This window comes from Perna viridis, chromosome 1 (assembly GCF_037379345.1).
Source record: "Perna viridis isolate PV_CMFRI_1.1 ecotype Kerala chromosome 1, ASM3737934v1, whole genome shotgun sequence".
Lineage (NCBI taxonomy): Eukaryota > Metazoa > Mollusca > Bivalvia > Mytilida > Mytilidae > Perna > Perna viridis.
The window spans coordinates 19664101-19688412 of record NC_142445.1 but is presented as its reverse complement, the minus strand read 5'-3'; the positions used below and the strand labels follow the sequence as shown (position 1 = coordinate 19688412).

Sequence of the window (24312 nt, the reverse complement as noted above, 5' to 3'; positions counted from 1 at the left end):
ACATATCTCATTATTACTACATGTGTGTGTAATAATTCAAATCAGATGTGTAATGAAGAACTCATTTGCAATATGACCACGTTTTAATTGATTAATGAGTGTCTTTTGCTGCTATTAGATATACATCAAAGCGACACGAACGGCGCCCATAATTATTAGATCCTTGCCCTTTTTCTTCTGAAATTTAATCGCAGTTATATCATTAAAATTCCATAAATGAAAGGGACTTCCTTGATTTAAAACATCTCAAAACGATGTGATATCATGCTTTAAAACACTCAATAAAGCCTTTGTGCAGCTAAATGTACACGAAAGACATGATCAAGTTGTGCACTGATTTCATTTTAAAACAAAAAATTCAAATTCTCACAAATTTTTGCATATCAACCTTTATGTTTGATAGCACATATACCTGGCAGTTATATTAGATACAAAATCACAAAACTATTTTACATAATGATATTCAAATGACTACATGTAGATGTTAGGAGTCAAATGTTAAGAGACTATTCTTTGTTCCTCAGTGAAACTTGTGACAAACAGCGACTGGTACATGAGCATGGTGTAAAATATAGTTACTAACACTCCCTAGAATGGTGCGGCGGATGGTACCATAACCTCGGGTACCAGTAACTATCAGAGACGCACCTAGGTCTGCACATGCCTGAACGACACCTTCTCCAGGGTTTTTGGCATGTACAGGTTTAACTTCACCCTGAATCTGGAATATAAAAAATGACTATAGTACTTTCAGTCCAATCACCATGATACTAAAAGACATCACGATTCCGTAAACAATTTTCAAATGCTGTCCAACCTCTATATAAAATTCCATGAAGTCCATAAGACGCTTTAAGAAATTGGTTTACTAGAATTTTTTTTACCACTAATTTATTACGCCTACATGGCAAAATTTGCACAATAAAACTGCAAATTTATAGAAATACTATTGAACTTGTAAAAACTTTTAGATAGTATTTCCGTTGGCAAGCATCTGATAAATAAACAAATCTTTTAGTGAGCAAATGGTATGAAGCTTCATCAAAATTAATTATATGGTCTGGAAGAACAGACAGACATACATACATTGAGATTTTATGGAGCGTATAAACATAACAAAAGCTGTATACACACAAATATTATCAACATTAAGTAACTCTTCTTAATCTTTTGAAGTATAGCCAACTTAGCTATAACTGTATTCTACCTATATTTTTAAATCATGGATCATCCATGGAAAAAAAGTAACCGACATCTTTTACCAATCAATTGTCATCAACCAGAAAGGTTCACATATCGAGTTTCAAAGCTTTTGTCCATTTTAAAAAAAGGCTTATCATATTTCGCAGATAACCTACGGAGACTTTTTGTTCACATTGTATTGGTTGACAATCATTTCCTCTAGCATCTTTGCCAAACAAAATTTATCATATTTAACAGATAACCTATTAGGAGACGATACCAATATCTAGCTTCGTTGGTCTAGTAAGCATAGGCCTATACTAGTTAGGTCAGATAAAATTGCAATCTAAAGAAAACCAGGTCTTCGGTTTTTTTGGGTTTTTTTTGTTTGTTTGTTTTTTTTTTTTTTCTTTTTTAAAGAAAAGATTTTGATATTTGAGTATGTACTCATACTCATATAAAAATTATAAATGAATTAAATTCTATATTTTTGTCTTAATTGTGGAAGGCATCACAATTGTCACAAAGCTGTACTTTTTTCTTTAAAAGCGACAAGTTTTTTGGTCACAACTAATACTTCTATTGGAAGTATTTACCCCGAGATTTTTTAGACGGATCTCAAATTTTTCCAGTTTGTTCCTAACAATGGCTTGTTCTTCTTTGATCAAGGGGCCGACTGTGTCCATATTATTATGCTGTGGTGCTGTAAGTAATGAAATAGGAATTGAAGAGTTACTTCTGTATAATCTTGTTGTATTCAAATTAAAACTGTTTTTACTATGGAAAAAAATTACCAAAGTGTTATAAGGTAAATTTTACTTCAAGCTCAAATAAGCATCAATGCAAAGGGACTTGTTCCCACTATCAAATATCGGCCCCACTAGCATATTCGTATTATATCCTAAAGTGGCTGTATATTTGATAGAGGAACAAGTCCGTGTGATCAAGGCCGACTTCTTTTCACGACAATTTTATTTGCTTGCTTACCCTACCGGTGCACCTGGTCCATGCTTCAGTAATTAGTGGAGTCCGGATTGCTCATCTATGGATGTGTTATTTTGGTTATTTTATATTGTTTGTATGTGTATATTTTTCCTACATCTATTCGTAATAACTGGATTGTATACTTTAGACTACCGTTCGTATCCTTATTCCCTTGATTTCCCTTTCAAACAACTGTAATTTACTTTTTGTTGATTGCGTACAAATTTTAACCCAATCGTGCAGTACTTGGCTTGATCAAGATGAAAAAAGGCTGTATTTGACATTTGCACCCTGGTGGAACTGAACATTCGAACATCAACAACAAATCAAATAACATCAAGACAGAAAAAAAGGAAAATTAGATAAATGTCTTTGATACACTCTCGTATAGATGCTGCCTGACTATTGATAGTACTGATAACTTACAATAAACCCATTTATGGTTATGGAGCACGTGTTGAAGTTCAGTCGAGTATACCAAGTATACGTAATCTGTTGGCCTATGCGCATTTTCTTTGTACCCTGAAAAAAGGAACATTTAAACGTTTTTAAAACTGGCAAATGAATGATTAAAAATATCGACGTTCATTTTAAACAAAGCATGACTCATTGGTATTCCTGACTTGGCACGTGCAATCAATACTGACCACTCAAAATTAAAAGTCAAACATGAGTTGAATAGTTCAATCTTGCATTTATTTTCAACACTATCATGACTACAAAATATATATAAACAGCCGATGCCACATAAACCATTTGCGAAAATGCGAGCGATATCGGGCAATCTCAAAAACCTGGCACAACTTCATTATTCTTGCCTGGCTTATCCGGGTATTGAATTTGATTTCGCCTAAATTTTGGTCTGGACTTTCTCCAATTTTGGTCTGCCTTATACACAGATTATTCGTACCAAAGCAACTCCAATACAGCAAAAGTTCCGTAAGTTAATATTAACTTTGAACCGGTTTCATAACGTACAAAACAAGAAAGTTTAGAATCTAAATTTATGTAACTAATACATGAAATAAAATTAAAATCTGTATACATAACATACTGTTTTAATAATAATTATTGTTTATTGTTAACCTGATAAACTAATGAGGTCGAATCTGTAACTGTTGGGACAAGTACGGACACACCATTTATGCTTGACACAACTCTGAATTAGGATTGCTATTAAAAGTTTGACACAAAAAATAAGAATAGAAGTAGAATATCTGTTGGCCCCTAATAAACGGTTCAAGTAACAAAACCAAATTCAACAAGGGCATTCCTGTTAAAGTATGGCACCCGCCTAGTGGTACAAACTCAAATTTATGTATACATTTTTACTAAATTAATTATCAGAAATTTGCTTGTTTCTGACCCTTTTGTCCCCTGATATTTAACGGTTAAACGCATCGATCCGAACCTTCATTTTGTGGTATGTATCATGTGTTACAAAGAGACCCAAACAGTTCTACTGAAGTCCGGTCATTAGGAATCTGACCTTTTTTGCATCCAATTCCTAAATGGTTCAGATCACAACTACCAAAATCAATCTGCCCTACATTACGTGGTATGGGCACTTGTACAATTTCAATAGAGATTTCTACACATTTTCATAAGCTATTGTACCATTATACGATCGCAACTTTATTCCCCATCACACCTTCTCGCCTGACTTGTATATCAAGAACCATCAAAAGTTAGTTACTCTTGTGTCAATTAGATTTTTATTTTTTTTTTCTACGTTTACTGTATAGTGTAATACTTCCTTCGCTTAACCGATATAATTATTTCAGAGGCCAATCGTAAGCAAACACCGGGTGTGGATAATTTATCAGCATTCATTCTTTGGTGGAATTGTTTCCGAAGCTAGTCTGGTCTGTTTATTGTCTTTTTGACGTTCGCCTTTTCCACCTTCTCTATACTAAAACATTGAGTGGTTTGTTTTTGAATATATTTCAAATAAACTATAAACTAAAGTTACTGCTCAGCTTTCGCTAAAAAAAGGTGAATATATTTACTTATGAAGCTATATGGACATATTGAGGCCAAGCAGCCTATGATATTAATAATAATTTCGGGCCAATTCAAAATCAAAATAAGGCCAGACCATCTTTTAGAGTATGCCGATATCATGTACTTATAACAAGTTGGTTGTATTACATGACTGTACACATGTTATTAGTACGGAAATGATCGTTTTATCCTACTTGATGGAGTGCAAATACAATTTTTAAATATACTATAGCTGAAATTTAATTAAAATATACACTAATGCACAAATGTTCTCGCAATATAACTACAGGTACAAACACTGCACACTTTTATGACAATTTGCTATCCTCATTTTTCATCAAGTTGAAAAATGTGGAGAGGGACTGGTGTGTATACTTAATTGTACATTAAGGTCAAAGTGGCAGTTTGATAGTTATATAGATTGGTTACATCGGAAACAATTATCAAAATAAAGAAAATTCTGCACTCACTTCTTTGTACTACAAAATGATAGATTATATATGAGAATCTCCACAAAAACGCACTTTTATGGCGGATAAGAGGTCATTACACTTTATCGTAAATATTCGATAAAGTATCGTACAATGTTAAAAAAAAATAAATACATACAGTCGAGTGCGTAAAGTGCATGTTCACTACCATCCATGGCCACGACGATCTTCCTTCCTGTGCTGGTTGCTTTGTCCATTTTCTTATCGTCTGCTATTCCTTTATCCGCGTCCGTCGTCGACATTTCAAACGAACATAATGAAATTGTTGACATGATTTTCAACACGTATGCCTTACAACAATGTAATAAATTATAAACATTGAAAATTCATTATGAAAACAGTTCACCCTTTTGTCAGTCCTGCTCTAATCGGTTTACAAATCTTCTGTAACTTCATACTTAAAGTCGTACAATTGATAATGTCCATTGACCAGCTTACTTCCCTGTTTTGCTAATAATGATCTTTAATACCTTGATTGTCCACTCTTTGATCATATAATGTCACGCGTCTTCGTTTTTCCTGTAAATCACTCAAATTATGCTCTTATTTTCACGTTTATCCGTTGAACATCTGGTTATGAACTTGGGTCACACCGGGTTGACAAGGTCAAAGATTTTATGTAATATGCATTTGTGTGTTAGATAGAATATCCACAAACAGCGACAAAATCTGATTTATATTTTAATAACAGTTTAAATCGCTACACGCTGTGATTTGTGTAATTTTATCTCCGATTTACCAGGTGATATTGTGCATATGTTGTTATTTTTAATGTGCAAGGCATTGCATAATTATTTTGTTGTCTTACAACATTCCCAAACTGTTCCATTGAGTATTGCAAGAGAGAACATTAAGCTCTAGATAGTTATTTTTGGGACATTCAGATTCCCAACAATAGTTTTTTTCTAAGTTTAGTGTAGCTTCAAAATATCATTTTAGACGACCACAAAAAAAATCGGTTGATGCAAATGATGTAAGGAAATGTTATTTGCCCAACCCACCCTATTTTCAAAATAGTCTTTAAATAAGTATACTTTCATTTAAACGTTGGCGTGACAGAACCACAATGTCGCACACATTTTGACTTACAAGACTATTTAACCTTAGTCCTGCTTGGTTTTTTATTGACTGAGTTTGATATAAACCACTGACATAGACATGAATAAGTCACGTAAGTAATGGTGTGCATACAAAGAAATATTTGGTCATGTCAGCCAATCAGTTGTGAATTGGTTGCACTTCTAAAGACAGAGTAACAAAAAAGAGAATCTGGGGCATACACCAAAGCAGTTAATGCGACGATCCTTTAACAGAAAAAAGTTGGGCATGTTACCAAAGGAATATTGGGTAGCGAAAGGGAACCTTTTAGTTAACATAATTTTCTGATACAAGCCTGAGGTAAGTTATTCTCAGACACAGATCATAGTGGTTAACCTGGCATATGCCCCTCCTAAAATTGGGAAAGATATCTTATTTGCATTAAATCTTGATTTTCACGAAGTCTACCCCCTCAACTCCCCCCCCCAAAAAAAAGCTTGCATCGCTTTACTCGGCATTTCATTCTATGTACACCCAAACCTTAAATCCTAGACTCCCTTGTTTCCCACCTAGTTTTCTTATACCCCCGCTTTGCGGCAGGTATATATAGTGATCATGGTGTCCGTCCCCTGTTCTAATCCGCAACTCCTCTGAAACCGCTGAATGGAATTTGATGAAACTTTCACAGATTCTTTATTACATGATGCTGCTGTGCATATCCCATTTTGTTTTTCCATCCGAATGCTTAAATCATTTATGGGGTATTCTATATGGTTTCTGGGAAGGAAAGTGGGGGGGTTATCACTAAGTGAGCTTTTACTACTGTTTTTTGTAGTATTAAACAGCAATAAGTGCAGCTTTTCAAAATCGATAATCAAAATGGAAACGGAGAGACGTCTAGTTCCAATATCATCAATAATCACAGTAGAATGAATGCATTATAGACTGTATAACAGGATTGTAAAAAATGATTACGTAAATATATAATTTAAAATTACATGCCATACGTTATAATTTTATTATATTGTTAAAAACTAAATGAATCAGTTTTGAATTTTCCGCAATCCGAGGCTTTTTAGAGTTTTCGTTAATCCATTAATTGATAAATTTAAAAGTTAGGTTCCACCTAAAAATATGCGATTATGAAAATACATTATTGTATCTCCTCAATAATGAAAGAAGTATGTATCAGTGAAAGTCGTTTTAGCAAATATTTACAGCTTAACTTAATCAGAATGCTACGAGAAAAGTACGTGAAAATTATCAAACATAACAGAGCTTGTTCTTTTCTCACAAACACCAATAAAATATAATCTCACACTATACAGCATACACAGGGTCTCATTGTCTTTTAATACATATAAATTATAAATTTGATGAGAGGTGATGTGACACCCATTATATGACTATTACACTAATTTTTTCTATTAAATGTGCATCAATAATCCAAACCATGATGTGAACATGTATTAAGATTAACAACGATGTAGTCTTAGAAAAGACCTCCGATCATGACTTCAACACAAGATATTAAGGGAAAAATTATAGTATTTATTTTCCAATAACCAAGAATACCAATCTGTTAAAGTTTTTTTCCAATAATTTCTATATAAAGCTAGAACTCAAAAACTAATTGTCAACTGGTGAATATTTTTATTAAAACATTGAAGTCACCATTACATTAGGGCTTATACACAAAACAAAATCAAACGTTGTCATGTATTATAACATTTTATTTAATCAAAATTTCTTTATTTTTAATAATCAGATTTTTGGCTTAAAATCATTTTACATGTAAGAGCTTTAGAATAACACGAAAAATCTAAAGGAATTTCCCGAGAAGTGATGCCATTAAACGAAAACAATAATGAAATTTAAAGTAACGACGTACACCACTTTTATATATACAGTAAAACCTGTCTAAACCAAACCCTGTCTAAACCTAACACCGGTCTAAATCGAACCATGTCTAAACAGAAAACAATTCTTAACCAAACCCTGTCTAAACAGAACACCTCTCTAAACCGAACACCTGTCTAAACTAAAGACTTGTCTTAACAGAACCCTATCCAAACAGAACACTTGTCTTAACCGAACCATTTGTCCGAAAGGGGTTCCGTTTAGGCAGATTTCACTGTAACAAATTTACTGTCTATGACCTAGGGTACCCATTGGCATACAAAGCAATGATCGCAAATCAAATATGTTTCATATAAATTGATCTTTCATTTAGCAAAAAGTAACTGCACATGCATTTATGGGGTGCTCTTCTAAGAACTGGTCAAAAAAGTTGTTTTGTGTAACATACCAGCATGTTTAAAGTGTGACATTGCACGTCTACATAAGCCATTATTATCATGCAATTCATTAATAATTTATGTCTTGTTAATTCATATGGAGATGTAATTAATGAGCTAACTTGAAGTATATCTCCCAGTATATTCACTTAGCAATGTTAAAACTACAATTTCATATATGTATCTCTTATTTTTTAAGGAATTACACAACAATTAAGTAAACCCGAAAAAAAGGAGTCCGATCCCTAATTAACGCAATGTAGAACTGTGGAGAAACTAGGGGTAGAGGTTAAAACGAAGAACACAATCATAAGTTAAATGTTCTATTGAATATGATTAACTGCAAAGGTTTCAAAATATACTACAACACGGTATTCACAAAATGTCATTATCGACAGTCTGAATTTCAATAAAATACCATACAATAATATAATTCAAATTCACAGCTATATATTGTTTTCCATACAAAACCAAATTTAACACAAGACAATTTAAATTTGCAAAACAATGAATTGCAAACCTTGCGCCGCTTTTTCTTCAACCTACCATGTCATGTGAGTAATCATTGGATGCAGATTTGCATGGGATTTAATAAAATGCATTTTGTTTTACAATATTTACTAAAATAAATTTGTAGTTACAATTTAAAATTCATGGGATTTTTTTATCCCATGGGATTTTTCAATATCCCATGGGATTTTCATAGAATCCCATGGGATTTTTTTGTGTCCCATGGGATTTTTTTCCTCCAATGGGATTTTTTTCTCCCATGGGACTTTTTTTCTCCCATGGGATTTTAATTTCTCCCATGGGATTTTTTTTCTCCCATGGGATATCTTGTGTTAAAATACAATGATAATCATAGAGAGTGTATGCCTTACATATTCACTTAGTGCATTTTTCTTCTGTGCAGTATGAATAAAAAAGCTGAATGACTAAAAGAGAGAGGTTTTTTGTATTGTTTTGGGATGTTTTTGAAATTTTTAATCTTTTATAGCTTTGAAATGAAATCACTTTGAAAATTCACTTATCAACCACAAATGTAAAACAACGAAATTGAAAAAAATATTCAAAGACACTCTGACTATAAATATGCTGTTTAAGAATATAAACTTAGAATGCTGTATGAGCAGTACTTTTATCTTAGTATTTAAATAAATTATAAAAATTCTAATGGAAGTCTAAATTCAGGTCCATAATCAGCTTTTTCGCACTTCTTTTTCTTCTTGGTCAGCTTCAACCCATGAAACATGCTTCATTTCTCGTCTCTGTAGAATAAAACAAGTAAAAATCTTTATGCAAACAAAATATATAAAATATTTTACAATACCATTTTATTTGTAATCAAAGTGATCTTATTTTTTCTTACTTGATATATGTTCATTTCTAATATCAACAGCTGAAATTACTTGCAATCAGATATCTAAAAGATAACATGAACAGACAAACAGACACACAGATAAAGTGCTTTCTATATAAGTTCGTGGCAGCACTTTTGATTTATTGTGCAAAGTATGAAGAACAGTATGCCATAATATGTCCCGTCTCAAAAAGCAGGAGTACAAAAATTCTGGAGAACAGTGTATACCTGATATGATAAGCTATCAAGTTTGCATATACTGAATTAGTCATTCACCATAGAGGCAAGCAGGTGGCTGGTTCCTGAAATGGTGAAAAACAAATCTGCATGATAATACATATGGTACCTTTGAATTTAGTTGAATTAATTTTCATTGCAAGCATCCTTAAAGCAGTTATCTTGTAATGCACGTAAGTAACATCCAATGTTAAGTCCAACATGCTGGGGGTAAGTTTAATCAAAATTAATTAAGAGATTGTGGAGAAAGCTGTCGTTGAACTTTCAAAAAATGTAAAAAGTTTAGTGTAGTCTGAGTTGCTCATTTGCTTTTGTTACTTTGTGTGTATGATTTTAGTTACTTTATGTTCTTTGTTGTGTATGTCTGTTTTCCATGTCTGGTCTTTGTCTCTGAATTACATTCCTTTGATTGCCGCTATTACATTGGTTCCCTTGATTACCTTTGAAACACAAGGTATGTTAGTGGTGCAAAGATAAGAGCTTAAATAATAATGGTCCAGTTCAACTATAATTTTAGAATAGGACTTGACAAACTCTATTTGCAATTGAATATTCACACAATAAAGATATTTGTTTTTGGCTTAATCATATAACAAAAGCATCTGTATACAAAAAGAGATATCTCCTGATAGCAAGTAATAGTGATTTTTACCAGAACTTAACATCTAGCTAGAGCTTGTTTATCTTGCCTCAGACATAGTTGGTTTAATACTTAATTTTCTTAATTTAATTAAGTTCTTTATATGTCACTCACCTTTTACGAGTCATTACTAAGAATCCTTTCATGCATCCTCTAATCTCTCTTGAGCAACATAGAGCACCTTCAAAACAAAATTATACTTATTATGCATTAAATCAAAATTAGATAACTTTCAGATTCTGTATATAGACAGTAAAATGGAGTTATAAACATGTAACTGAAACAGGGGCTGTGCTGGCTTCCAAAATTCTGTCACCAATTTTTTTTAATCAATGTTCAGAAATAAGAGCAAAAAGTGGTGCCAAAAAAATTTCCAATTTTTTAAAATATGACAGTACTAAGTCCACTGATGAAATTCCATGAGAAGAAAAAATGAAATCAGTACAACTTATATGCCATATATATACAATTTCCAAATTGTAACACAATTTCTCTTCAAACACAAGAAATCTTACACCCCAATTCCCACTAATGAAAACTTGCATCCAATCTTCAGTGTGTGATGGACAGGTTGAAAAACTTAACTAGTATTTTTATATTTAAAATGCTAAAATCAAAACTCTGTACTACATTTGGGTCTAAAAGCACTGAATCTATTATGGTTTCAAATGATCATATCTATATTGTTAATTTCAAATTTAAAGCCTTTCTGAATTGTTAAAACAGAAGATTAACAACATAAACATGTTACATTTGTACCCATAACTATCCATATCTACATTTTAACAAAAAAAAAAAACATTTGTACTGTACCTTATATGAGACAGTGCCTACCTCTATCTAGTTTGTCTTACTGTGTGCACAGATAAACTTATGGAACATATACAAAATGTATTATTCCAGCATTCAAAAATGGTCATTGCTTATCCTGTTTTAGTCACATTTTTCACTCGATATTTATTCCATCAATTGTAGAAGAATTACCATTGCAGTACATAAATAAAAATCATTGCTTAAAATATGCAAACTATAAAGTTTGACTCTGCCACATTTTCCCAAAAAATGGCAAAATATTGAAAAAAAAAATCCAACAAAAAAGGGGGGTCTAATCCAGACCATACCCTTTAAAAAGCCATCATGTTTACATGGTTTTAGTAAACATTATCTGGAAGTGAGACGTGCTGTTGTTGTCCAGTACATGCAGCCCCACTTGTACTAGTTGTAGCAGTAAAATGGTTATGACTGAGTGATCCTTCAACTCGCGTTTATTTCCGTTTAGTAAACGACAATATCGAATACTCGGGAATGAATGATACTAACCTGTTTATATTTTGGAAAGAACGAGTTTAAAATATTAATTGCATCCAAGATTTTGAAAGCAGTAAAAATCCTTATTCTCGCGTGCTTATTCTCATGCGAAGAGTTTCTCAATGAGTTTGGAAATACAGGGGAAAGAAACGAATTATGGTGTAATGTGACAAGTTATGATTTGACCACGGACCAAAAGGTAACAACACATGGAAACGTTCTATCGTGCATCACATTTCACACTCCTAGTATTTTAATCGTAAGTACTTTTTTATCAGGCTTTCTTAAAATCAGACAGCACGTCAAAAACCAACCCAATTTAATTTTATTTCTTGTTTAGAAACAGTTACTGATCACATAATCTTAGTTTTTTATTTGTTTGTTGCGCTAAATAGAGAAAAAGTATGTACAAAAATGTAGATTGTAAATGAAATTTGCACAGAAGCATCGTTTGTTTGGTAGGTTTTCTTCACCGTGAATTACTTTTTATCCAACATGAATCACTTTTCCATTAGCAGTGTCTGAATTTTATGTTGACTGGTACTTAACATTTGATCTAAACGGAACCTTTCAGGGTTCTCCTAAGTGTTATTTGTACAAATTTGTTGTTGAATTTGTACCAAGTCTGCAAAAATATTTAACAAAACGGACTTATTACAAAAAAATGCCTTACTAGATGTAAACTAAGATAATCATCACATTCCTTGTTTGTTGAAACTGGGTGTTACTATGGTATAGAGATGTCAAATAGATAGTGTGCTTTGTGCACTATGAAAAGTGTCGAGGATGAATTTCATTTTGTATCGAGTCGTGACGCCAGTATGTCTAGCCTAATTATTTTAGAAGCCCCTCCTCTTTCAAAATATAGTACATGCATATATTTCAAAACCACTGGAAATTTCAAGGTGATGCGTAATTTATGTAGGTTCCTTGTCCATGTATTTACAGTCTTAACTTAATTACTTTAATTATGATTGTGTATTTGCATTTGTAACGTATATTAACTTCTGTTCAGGTGTTAGAATACTGGGATATGTACTGTTGTTTGTTGTAACATTGTACTGGTGAGCATGATTGCCTTACTTAACTTGTACAGATATTGGTTTGAATTGATCTTTACAATGAATTTAAAAAATCAAAATCTGCAGTCAAAATGTTTACGTAAAACTCAAATTTTCGTTTATTACGAGAAAATTACTACAGGTATTAACAGCTCGATATTCCGTTTTACTGTTAATTAAGTACAATATACAGGAAGAGGTCGGTTTAGCTGGGGGCACTTATAATCTAGGTAATAAATACATCCCGTAATATGGCTTCGCACGTGTTTCATGTGGCAGATCAAGATATTTACAAAATAGGAGCTGACATAGGACCCTAAATTTACCCAAGAAAATTATGAAAATGATATATTCTATTCACTTTTATCGAAAATATGTGAAGCAACTATTTGTTTGATTATTTCTTATGCACAAATGTCACATTAAAAAATCAATTTATAAGGGGACCAAGGACAGCCACCATAAAACCTGGTTTAATTCTCAATGTCCAAAGGAAATGCCTGTACCGAGTGACGATGACCATTGCAATGGTTGCAAACTTTCCGGGTTTACTTTGATAATACCATTTAAATTCTATGCAGACTTTTCATTTTGACTCTTATATAGAGTTTATCACTTCGATAACTTTGTTAATAACCATTCATTTGTTATGGAAAAATATTCATGTTTGTTTCTCACCCTTTGTTTTACGGTAATATTCTACACATAGCACGGAAAGCTCGATACTCGCCCAATAAGTAAACTAAACCGTTGAATAGGTTTATTCGTAAGGGATATAATGTTATGATATTCTTGTCAGATCTTTAAGGATGACATTTTTTTGGTATTTCATTGATTCGCTCATGGAGTCTTTAAATAGAAATTGGACCACTATAGGAGAGTTCGCCAATCTCATTAGTGATGTCATATTCACTAATTTTCATATCATTAAGTGTCAAATTGGTTGGCAAATAAACAACGAAATAAACAATTAGCAAATTCATGATTAGAATCCCAATTTTCAAAACTTTATAACTTTGTTATTCTATATCCAATTTTGGTTCTGTAAAATGTTTCATTTAGATAAAATAATTCATATTTTATGTGTAAATTTATTACTCTTTTACTTAAAAAATAAATTTGAAATGATATTTATATGTAAACCTCTATTATCATTAAAAATTATTTTAAATTTTTTATGCTCACATAGTCTAATTACTGAATATTTATTTTAAAATTCCGTGGATAAAAAGAGAATTATTGGCAGTGTAGAGAACCAAAAGAATTTTTCAATTACCTTAAAAAACGAAAACGTTATGATGATATAAAGTTGATGCCCTATGCCAATCAAGGGATTTTTTGCCAACCAAATCCAAATCACAGGTAAGTGATGACATCACGAAGAACTCTCCTCTATTTTAAAACAGTTTTTGGCATGACATTGGTTGTGTCCTTATTGTATGACGTGTGAAGCACCGTGGCTCAACCGCGCATGGGAAGAATTGAAATTGATTTTACATATGATAGGGACATCCAGACTTGGGACCGGCAAGTTATCCGGGCGGAGTTAATGTCCATTTAAAAGATTGTTCAATACTAGATCCAATACAAGGTAGATCTATTTAGGTGTAGATTACATCTTTTGGCAATTTTTTGGATATATATATTCCTAACTTCTATTTTATTTTCATATTTTTATGAAATATTTGATATCACTGCCTTTTACAGGTAGACTGATACAATTAGTGCCAGTCTTTATAAGCGCAATTCAACCACGGGGAAATATATTGGGACAATTAAAGTAGTTTTTTATCCAATTGGCGCAAACGTTGAATCGAAAAACGCGCAATGTACACTTTCATTGAACTTCAACGTGTAGACACTTGGTAACCAATATGAACTGTACAAAATAGTATGTTCAGTGTACACCAGGTAAAGATTGTACATATAGATTCCACCGTATAGTGTTTCGAAAAGTAGAATGGGTGAATCTTATTATACGTATGTACAATACAGTTTAGTGCATATCATATAAATTGTAGCTATAACCAGAGGTATGACAGACTTTAGAGCTTCAGTTTCCCTACATGTATGTAGGCGATTTTGAAATTATACAATTAAGGATTTTTACTGTAATGTTGGAATATACTAGTATACCTTTGTCATCATCTCCTCTGTAAAAGCTTCTTGTATATAACAGGAACGCACTTTTGTACACTATGTACACACGGATGATCAGAACTGTAAGGGTACGAACATCTACTGCAATATTGGACAGATTCTACCGTATAGTGTTTCGAAAAGTTGAATGGGTGAATCTTATTACACGTATGTACAATACAGTTTAATGCATATCATATAAATTGTAGCTATAACCGGAGGTATGACAGTCTTTAGAGCTTCAATTTCCCTACATGTATGTAGGCGATTTTGAAATTATACAATTAAGGATTTTTACTGTAATGTTGGAATATACTAGTATACCTTTGTCATCATCTCATCTGTAAAAGCTTCTTGTATATAACAGGAACGCACTTTTGTACACTATATACACACGGATGATCAGAACTGTAAGGGAGCGAACATCTTCTACTGCAATATTGGACAGGTAAATCCTGTCACCTGTTGAGTCACCTGTTCTGTCTGAGCCATAAAACAATTAATTTTTTTAAAATTACCTCAGGGCGATTCTATTCGTCACCTGGCCTGTGTAGTGTCGTACGTAAACTTAACCGAGATTTTGAAAGTGGGTTCTAAAAGGGGTGGGGGTCTAGAAAAAAAGGGGTGTGTCATAGTATAATATTTCCTCATTTTCACCAAAATGTTGCATGAAATTATCCACATTAATCCAATTATATCATTTTTAATACTTCTTTTTTGAATATAACAACCAAAGGATTTTATAGGCTATTATAAAAGTCCTTGTATATAATTATATTTACTGAAAGGATCTGCTTACTAGTGAATGAGTTTTTTTCTTTTAATTTATATAAGGTTTTTGTAATTTTACTAGCGAATTAAAACCGTACATGTAACAGGGAGTTATAATTAATTACAGGTCTAGGCGTGTAACTGTCACCAATGATTTTACAGTCCATGCTTTAATTTACATTACAAAACCGAATTACTGCAGCCCGTGAAAGAGGTTCGCTTGCATGGAAGTTATTTTCTGATATGGCACCATCCTATGGACGAACGGAAATGCCAGCATCTTACGTTAGATCTGGGTATTAAAATGTACACGAACTATGTTTAATCAAGACAAAGTCCCGAGAAAGTACAGTTTCATTCGTTAGCCCAATGATTTATATTATACATAGCATTTACCTAAATTTAACTCCTTCGCTAGCTATGAAATAACTTTTTGTACAACTATTTACTACGTTACTGGAATGCTCATCTTGTGCGTTCCTGCATCGATATAACAACAAGTGTTATACGAAAGGATAATTACAGAGGAAACCTCAGATATGTATTGTCAGTCAGTGGCGAAACGGGGTGCCGAAATCACGCATGACACAAGACGCTTTTGTATACGGTTCATTCCCGGGTATGACCTCGTCCCAGCAGCGAGATAAGTGTTGATGCTGCAGTCGTTCAGAAACTAACGAATTCAATACAGCAATGAATGCATACGTCAAGTTCCGACTACAGTAAGTTAGGAGTTGTACTGCTCCAGAAAATCTTCATGATTTGCTCTGACTACTCTGCTCCTGAAACAGTTTCCTCCTTCCACAGTCACAGGTTGGGAACTACAGCTGAATTCTCGTGCGGTGTTTACCCATTATAAAATTAGAATTTTTTTAAAAGTATTTTATTTGAAGGGGGAATATTTATTGTATCTGAAGAATCCTTTTTTTCACTGTAATTGTAATATTTAATGATTAAGTTACCGTGGTCAGGGAATTTATATTACAGGGACTGGTCACTCCTTACCAAGTTTATAATATGGAGTAGGCATTTCCTAAATCAGCGAGCATCGTGAGCTTTACTGTATATGTACCATCTTTGCAAGGCTTATAAAATAATAATGGACATTACAAAGAGGGGGGGGGGCGACCCGGATGAAAATTTTTGCTTCGCAAGTGCAATATTTTTATTTATATTTAACTAGCAAGCAAAATCAATATTTCTACTTAAAAATATGTCTTGTTAAGTAATGGGGAGTTTTTTCAGCTATACTTATTTAGTGAAAAAATGAACACCCAGCCCTTTTTACAAATTTCTGGATCTGCCCAGCATATAGCTACTTATCTGTCAAAGAAGAATTAAAGTATTTGTAATCAATTCAACCTCATTTGAACATTAATTACAAGAACAAGTCACAAGTTTTCAGTCAGTAGAATAGACTTATAATTTGTTTACTTATAGTACAAAACAGGCACTACCTGATAATCCTGCAAAAAGTTTTAACTGGATTTGTTGCTTAGTATGTGTTCCTAATACATGTTAGTTCTTAAAAGTTCTTAAATAGAACTTAAAATAAGATATGCTGTGTGCAAAGATTGAAATATGTTGATTGGCATTTGTTTTTTGTTTTTTTTTGGAGGGGGGAAGGTTCAATACCAACAGAAAATTTTCGACAGAACCATATTGAACTCCATCTTTACACATGTGGCTGGCATTTTAATACTTGTACAACTAAATTTGTCTAGCTGTATTTTTCTTTTTTCAGAACTTTAAGTGAAGACTTGTATTTAAAAGAGAGACACTTACACATTTCTTAGAGAAGAATATTGACCAATTAAAAAGGGCGATTATCATTTGACACATTTACTGTAGCAGTAAGTACTTATACATGCAATACTCAGTGATTATTAAATAATTAAACAAATTTTTTTCATCCACAGGTATGCATTTTTAACATAATCTTGATGACATTGTAAATAGGCTGAAACAGTTTTGCTTTGAATACACAGGAAGCTTTCATGACGCACATTTTAATAGAAAGCACACTTAAACTCGTAAAATAGTTGTGGAGATGTTTGATTTTGTTTTTCGTTTAACAGACTATCAGAAACTTTCACACATACTGTTTGAATGATTAAAAAGTCATCTAATTTTTTATATCATTAAAATTGGAAAGTTAGGCTTTATGTAAAGATATAATATATTCACTAGACCCATAAAGGGAGATAATTAAACTGATTGGTTTTTAATGTGAAAACCTTGTTAGCACAGCTCCTCCAAAACCACTCAAGGTATTTTAAAAAAAATATGTGAAGAAATTCATCAGTAGAGATTCAATGCAGTACTTTTAGCTTTGTATGTTGTAGGGACAACCTGATAATACCAGATGACTATTAATACATTGACCAACCTGATGGATTGGGTTTTGGATCCTGTAGTGAGAGCAACATATGATAACTTGTAATTACAGGTATTCCTATATATGCTTGGTAAAGCATTACTTGTACATGATTTTGATGTTTTTTTTTGGTAATCAGTTTACTTCAAATTGTTATTAATGTTATGCACTCTGTTAGTTAATTGAGCACAAGAAGCATATTACTTGTAGTTAGATTTTCAACTTAGCACATTAAGTTCTGTCTTTATACATGAATGAGTTCCATATAAATCAGAATACTTTAATAAGTTATAAATATTTGTAAGAAACCTTTTAGAGTTGAAGACCCACAGATTATGCTTTACATGGCTTTGAAAAGTGAGGGGGTGGTTGTTGCCTGCTGAAACTGACCAATCACCCTCATAGTAATTAGTCAGCCAGTAACACAAATCATGTTTACATTAGGTTGTTACTTTATTATCTTTCAAGGTAGGTTTTTGATAATTGGCATGTTGGTAAGCATTTTTAAGATGTATAGCCTTCTACATGCTCTAGGGTTAATTACCATTGACCTTGACATCACATTTTTGTGCTTTGTTTGCATTTTTTAAAATTAAAAATCTACCCAATACTATGACATTTTTAGTTCTTAACTATTTTTTAGGTATCATTATTGGTTGGGATTCTATGGTCAGAATAGCTACTGGTATACAGCAAGAAATTCCTGCAAAATTTTAGGAGGATTTTCACATTATATTTAAGAGCAACACTATCATGATCAGATCATCACTACAAAGTGTGCAGTACATAACATGAGCTTTTACTATTATTACCATCAAATGAGAAATTGAGAATCTTCTTTTGGTGATACTGGAGTACAGTTGTAAAGAAATCATCATTGCTACCTAAATATGATACATGTACATACATGTACTTGTGACTGCTAATATTATTCCAACTGAAGCTAAAGTGTTGACATTCAAGAAATAGTTTAGATGTATCAGCCTCATTCACAGAAGGGTAAAATTGGAGGAAACTGTGGGGATTTAGACATAAGCAACAAACATGTAAATTTTGAAATAGGAATGTAGTTACACGTTTATTCATCAGAAGAAATCAATTCATTTTTTTCAAAACCCCACCATTGCAAAAAAGGTTTTAATTTTTTTAAATAATCATTAATAAATGTCTGCCGATTCAGGAAAAACTTAGAACATACATTATTGTACCTTACTATGATTTGATGTGCTGTAATGTGTATCAAGCATTCATTTTCTGTTTAAGTAATTTTATATCTGTTTACATTCATGACAATATTAGGTGTTTTTATTATGTCTATGTTAGCCAAATTGGAATAGTTTATATGAACGGTGGTTCTTGCCCATGATATAAGGTTCAAAATGAGTTAGACTTTGATTCAGACATTTAATTCCTGTCAAATTGCATGGGCATCTATTTCATATCCTTGGAAATTATGAAAGAAGGTTTAGGCGTTAATTTGCTCATTTTTGCCAAAATTTTGCACAAAATCAACCAAATTTTTACACTAAAGGGGGTGTATTAAATAAAGTTGATTTTGCATTTTAACACTTTTTGTTTAAGAATGGACATAAAATGCCAAAAAATACAGATACTTCTGTGTTGAATGTGGATATGGTTATGAATTGTGATGAAAGACTAACCTTTTTGTAGTTTATCAACAATATCAGTACTTTTGCAATGCAAAAAAAAAAAAGAACTATATTTTGTTATAAAGCATGTTCAAGAAATAACACTTATCAAGATAATTTAGCTTCAGTTCTTTTTTAAGTTGAATAATTAAATACATAAAAACATGCATATTCCTTATAAAATTTAATAAAGTAATAAATATACTTACTAAATGTGAGAATGCATTGGTTATTACTTGCTTATTAATAATAGAGATGTAATATTATTTAAATTCTATAGCTTTATTCAATCTACACACACATTTGTACTTTCTGGTATCTTATCATAATACCTCTTCATACACATGTACCCATTTTTATATGTTTCTAACTGTATTGATTTACAAACAAAAAATCCTGTGGGACAAAAAAAATCCCATGGGACAAAAAAAATCCCATGGGACACCAAAAAAATCCCATGATTTTTAAATTGAAACTATAAGTTTATTTTATCAAAAATTGTAAAATAAAATGCATTTCATTAAATCCCATGCGAATGTGCATCCAATGGTTACTCACATAACATGGTAGGTTGAAGAAAAAGCGGCGCAAGATTTGCAATTCAGTGTTTTGCAAATTTAAATTGTCTTGTGTTTCAATGGAAATATTCCAATTGAAAGTCTGGCAAGTACAATACGGCGTCCGTACCTTAGCTATCGAATTTTCAAACTGTCCCTTGTTACAATTTGCAAACAAAACTATATTTTGATAGATATGTAACCATGCCAACTTGAAGGATTATAAAATACAGTGAATTACATATATGTTCAAATATTAACAAACATGGATGAGAAAAGGGGATTAACTGCTCTAAAATTTCCCAATAATACTAATTGACACAAAATGGGTATTATGTAAGAATTACTTAGTTGCTTTCCATATACACAAAATGGAATGTGTTAAAATGAAATCTATTTGTACAAACAAAATACGAGGCACCGAAAAAGATGTTTTTTCGTCCTTCAAATACTGTGCGACAACAAGATCAAAGCCTGCATTTAACCAGGCAAAAGAGCTCGTTTGAGCTTCATGATTTCATTCACATATTGAGCGTCATTTGTGAAATATGCATACGTGATTTGGAGTAGTTTGTCCGGTATCTCACATTCTTCTAATAACAATGGAATAAAGCAGTCTTTCCTCGTATGAAAGGATGAAATCGGAGCCTGATTCGTCTCAAACTGACACCAGTAGCTATCTAGAAAGCTTTTAGAGAGTACCAAAAGGATTTTCGCACTTTTCTTAATGCTTTCCTCGATGTTTTCAAATATGAACTTCCCCGGTGCAAAATCTCTGTCTGCAAAACAACCTGCAATACAATATCAATAACGTATTTTGTCTATTTATTTCTACAAAGCTGATGAGTACACGTTTAAGTCTACTCTAGTTGCGTGGCTAGTGCACAAGTCAAAAGGATTCAGCTTTCACGTGCATACATTTAAAAGTCGCTGAAATATGATTTTTTTTCTTGTGTTTGAGGCATCCGTTTTTTTTATGTCAACAGTTGGTAATATATATACTTACTTATTTGTTTGTTTGTTTGGTTGTTTGTTTTTGTTTTTGTTTTTTTTTTTGTATTTATGTACGCTACCGGCCAGAATGTGTTAAGTTTATTATATTGTAATATTTTTTGTGTTAAAATTTACCTTTGAAATACCACAAGATTGTTATTGTGAAAGTATCCACAAATTGAGCGACCGATTATTAAATTATAGCAGAGAAGTTTTAATCATAATTCGACACTTTTTACCAGGAATGCCATGGGAGTAAAGGAACAAAAACACGAGATATGCTGACGATCATATCATCAATTTGAAAACGTTACTTATGTCTACTAACTTCGATAAAGTTTAAAGTTTAATTATTTTTAAAGCATGAACGGACAAGTCATAGTTTTGCTTTTAAAAGAGATTTGCAATGTAGTTAAAATGCACTTTAAAGGTTCAAAATGATTCTTGCTCCGATTTGCAGCTCAAACAAAATGGTAATCGCAGAAAATAATTGATATGTTTAAAATATACCCTTGAGTATGACATCTTCCTCAGTAAATGCTGAGTCTAGGTCTACCAGTAGTCTGCTGGTAACCCAGTCGTTGTCTTTATGACTATGAGATACAAAAAAGACATACAAATACACTTCAGATGACATCACAACACCAGGAACGGGGGGGGGGGTGGAATTGTTGTTGTTCCAATTTGGTACATCTCTGAAAACTCCGGTTCTTTGTTTTCATCTATTTTCAAGTCCGACAGTTTGATTCGACAGCCCTGAGTTTGTTCACGGTACTTCTGGTCTAAATGCGACATGCCCGAGGTATGCTCAAGGAACGCACAATTATGCCTACCTTAGTCTGGTCAAGAAGACGTGGTTTGGCATAAATATCTACAAAAAGTAAAACAAGGGCGTCCATTTCATATCTACACAGGTATTCATATATGTCGTCTACTTGTCCATGCCTGTTGGTGCCATTAACCAACGTAAAGAGAAAATCTCTGAGTAAGAAAACTACATTTCCTAACCTTGATCTTTCCTCTCTCTACCTTGTTAAAATATATCGACATAGTAGTTTACATGACAAATTATTCTTCGAGTTTGATAAAGAGTAGGCTCGTTTCATCCAACCTATAGCTGACTTCAACTCGTATAATACTGCAGCCGTTTTGAATGTAAGGTAGTAATCGGTACAGCCCACTTCGTGCAAGGCGAAATGAAGGTAGTTTACAGCATCAAACAGAAAACGCTTTTGAACCACAAATTTTTCGCCGTATTTGCTAGTATCGGGAAACTTTGCAAGGTACATGCAGACATCGACTAATTTACATAAAGTTTGTGAGGTTTCTTTTGTAATATAGCATTGATAACCGTCATCTACAGCAAGTTGTAATAATGATTTTGCCTCTTCCTCATTTTCTCTTAGGTACAGAACTCCCAAATCTATCCTTACATTCATTCTAGTGCTGTAAGCATGCCAGTTTAATTTTCTATTTTCAATAGATTGTTTTATTATACGCTGTGCCCGCTGTAGCAATTTCTCTTTATCACTTATTTTTTCCTGTTTCCTCGACATGTTCCACAAAATTCGATCGTACCTATTTAAGATATAAACATCGTTCTTGTGTAACTCTAATGCTCGTTCAATAGAAAGCAGTGGATTTTTAAGAAAAGCAAGAAAAAGGAATCGTATTTCCGAGCCCATGCGACACCCTCATAATATAACCATATTGAGTTTTCAGACTGTAGGTCATATATCTGCTTTGCTTGATCACATTTTTCGATAGTTGTCGTACGCCGCGTATGTAGGTCACTTTGACGCTTACACTCCATGGCTTGTTGAAGCTGTTCAAGCGTCTGTTTATTATGGTATATACATCGCTGTAAATGGTTTCTACGTTTACCAGTCCCCTTTCTGTGTTCTGACAGCAACATCAGATAACTTTTTGACAACTTGCTTCTCGAGAGTTGTTCTTTATTCGCAGATTCCTCATACAAAAACGTCCGTCCTTTCATAATTGTGTCAATCCTTTCTTTATATTGATCCGCTTCTGTGACTCTATTGAGAATTCGACATAAGTGTTCCAAGTCAGCTAAAGCATTAAGATTCATATCGTCTTTTTGCAAAATAGTCTCCAAGATTGACCTCGATTCAATTCTACTTGGAGGAAATTTACTTTTAATAATTGCAATCATACACTTAAGTACATTATGAACGACAACGTGTTCGTCCTGTAGACGTTGTTCAAATCCTGTAATCGCATCTTGTATCAAGTTAATGTCATTTTCGAACATTATATTTACGTTTAAATGAGTAAGCCCAGGAGTGATGTCATCTGGTTTATTTAAGTTTATCATTGCTAATTCCGAAATAACTTTTATCTCAGCATCCAATGTGTAAGTTTTCGTCCTTGAGAAATCTAAAAACCTAAAGTTAAAAAAAAGAAGAATTCGTTATATACCACGAATTGTTGTACATTTTACCATGGCGTTAGTATTATGGTTTCTCAAACATTTAATCGATTTTCACACTTTTTCCCCGATGTGTCAATTCTTTTTCTGACTGAAGAGACAATAACATTCCAATTTTAGTCTTCTAAACCCACAGGTGTGATAAATCATGTGACGTTTGTGACGTCAGAGTAAAACGTTTTCTCATCCATGTATGGTTAATTCAACACAGGCATTTCAGCAAGCAGGACATTCCGTTTTTAGCAAAGGAAAGTAACTCTTCGACCAGACAATCTGGTTTACTGTCCGCTTGAAGAAATAGACAGCAGTAGACCTCAAATTCAACTATAGATTCAATTTGAATAATCAATTAGGGCGTCCGTAAGTGCATAGGCGAATCAAGACCATTTGAAAAGAAAGGGTGCCAATCGGGGTTCCTAAGACAAAGGGGGTGCTATGACATTATTTGCCATTTTTTGTCGTGACAAACTTTAAAATTTAAAAAAATGGGTGCCTAACCCATGCACCCCCTGGATCCGCCACTGAAATACTTAGAAGCTTTAAAATAGTTCATTTCATAAAATTTAGGTACATGAAGTGAAAACAGTTTCAGTTTCAAAGAAAGGTGTTTACTGTTCTTCCTTTCCCCAGGCTGTCGTGCGTTGGTGTGTTGTGGTCCTCTTGAAAAACTTACTAAAATGGTTTGCATTTCGTAAATATGAAAAAGGACTATTGACGTAATAAATACATAAGTGAGAAAAAGAATCAAATACTGCCATAAAATACAACACAT

General features: G+C 32.8%; 1 protein-coding gene, 2 long non-coding RNA genes and 1 pseudogene across 7 annotated transcripts; 1 reads left to right on the top strand and 3 right to left on the bottom strand.

Annotated features, from left to right (window-relative positions):
- Positions 1 to 371: 371 nt before the first annotated feature.
- Positions 372 to 5233, bottom strand: LOC148627657 (uncharacterized). The gene is made up of 4 exons (XM_088576728.1): positions 4780 to 5233; positions 2593 to 2688; positions 1779 to 1885; positions 372 to 721 (listed from the first exon to the last, which is right to left on the bottom strand). Exons 1-4 carry the CDS (start codon positions 4931 to 4933, stop codon positions 521 to 523), a joined length of 558 nt encoding a protein of 185 aa, XP_088432854.1. The 5' UTR covers positions 4934 to 5233; the 3' UTR covers positions 372 to 520.
- A 2178-nt stretch (positions 5234 to 7411) lies between these two features.
- Positions 7412 to 11694, bottom strand: LOC148627656 (uncharacterized). Its single transcript, XR_015921271.1, has 4 exons — positions 11554 to 11694; positions 10348 to 10414; positions 9585 to 9658; positions 7412 to 9264 (listed from the first exon to the last, which is right to left on the bottom strand). It is a non-coding gene; the product is annotated as an uncharacterized LOC148627656 (long non-coding RNA).
- LOC148627655 (uncharacterized) lies at positions 11671 to 18787 on the top strand. Of its 5 annotated transcripts, none has more exons than XR_015921268.1 (4): positions 11671 to 11800; positions 17257 to 17365; positions 17858 to 17961; positions 18533 to 18787. It is a non-coding gene; the product is annotated as an uncharacterized LOC148627655 (long non-coding RNA). The 5 variants fall into 5 exon arrangements; XR_015921270.1 differs by lacking the exon at positions 11671 to 11800 and adding an exon at positions 12587 to 12605; XR_015921269.1 differs by lacking the exon at positions 11671 to 11800 and adding an exon at positions 14890 to 14909.
- An 824-nt stretch (positions 18788 to 19611) lies between these two features.
- Positions 19612 to 23472, bottom strand: LOC148627654 (uncharacterized; annotated as a pseudogene).
- Between the last annotated feature and the right edge of the window lie 840 nt (positions 23473 to 24312).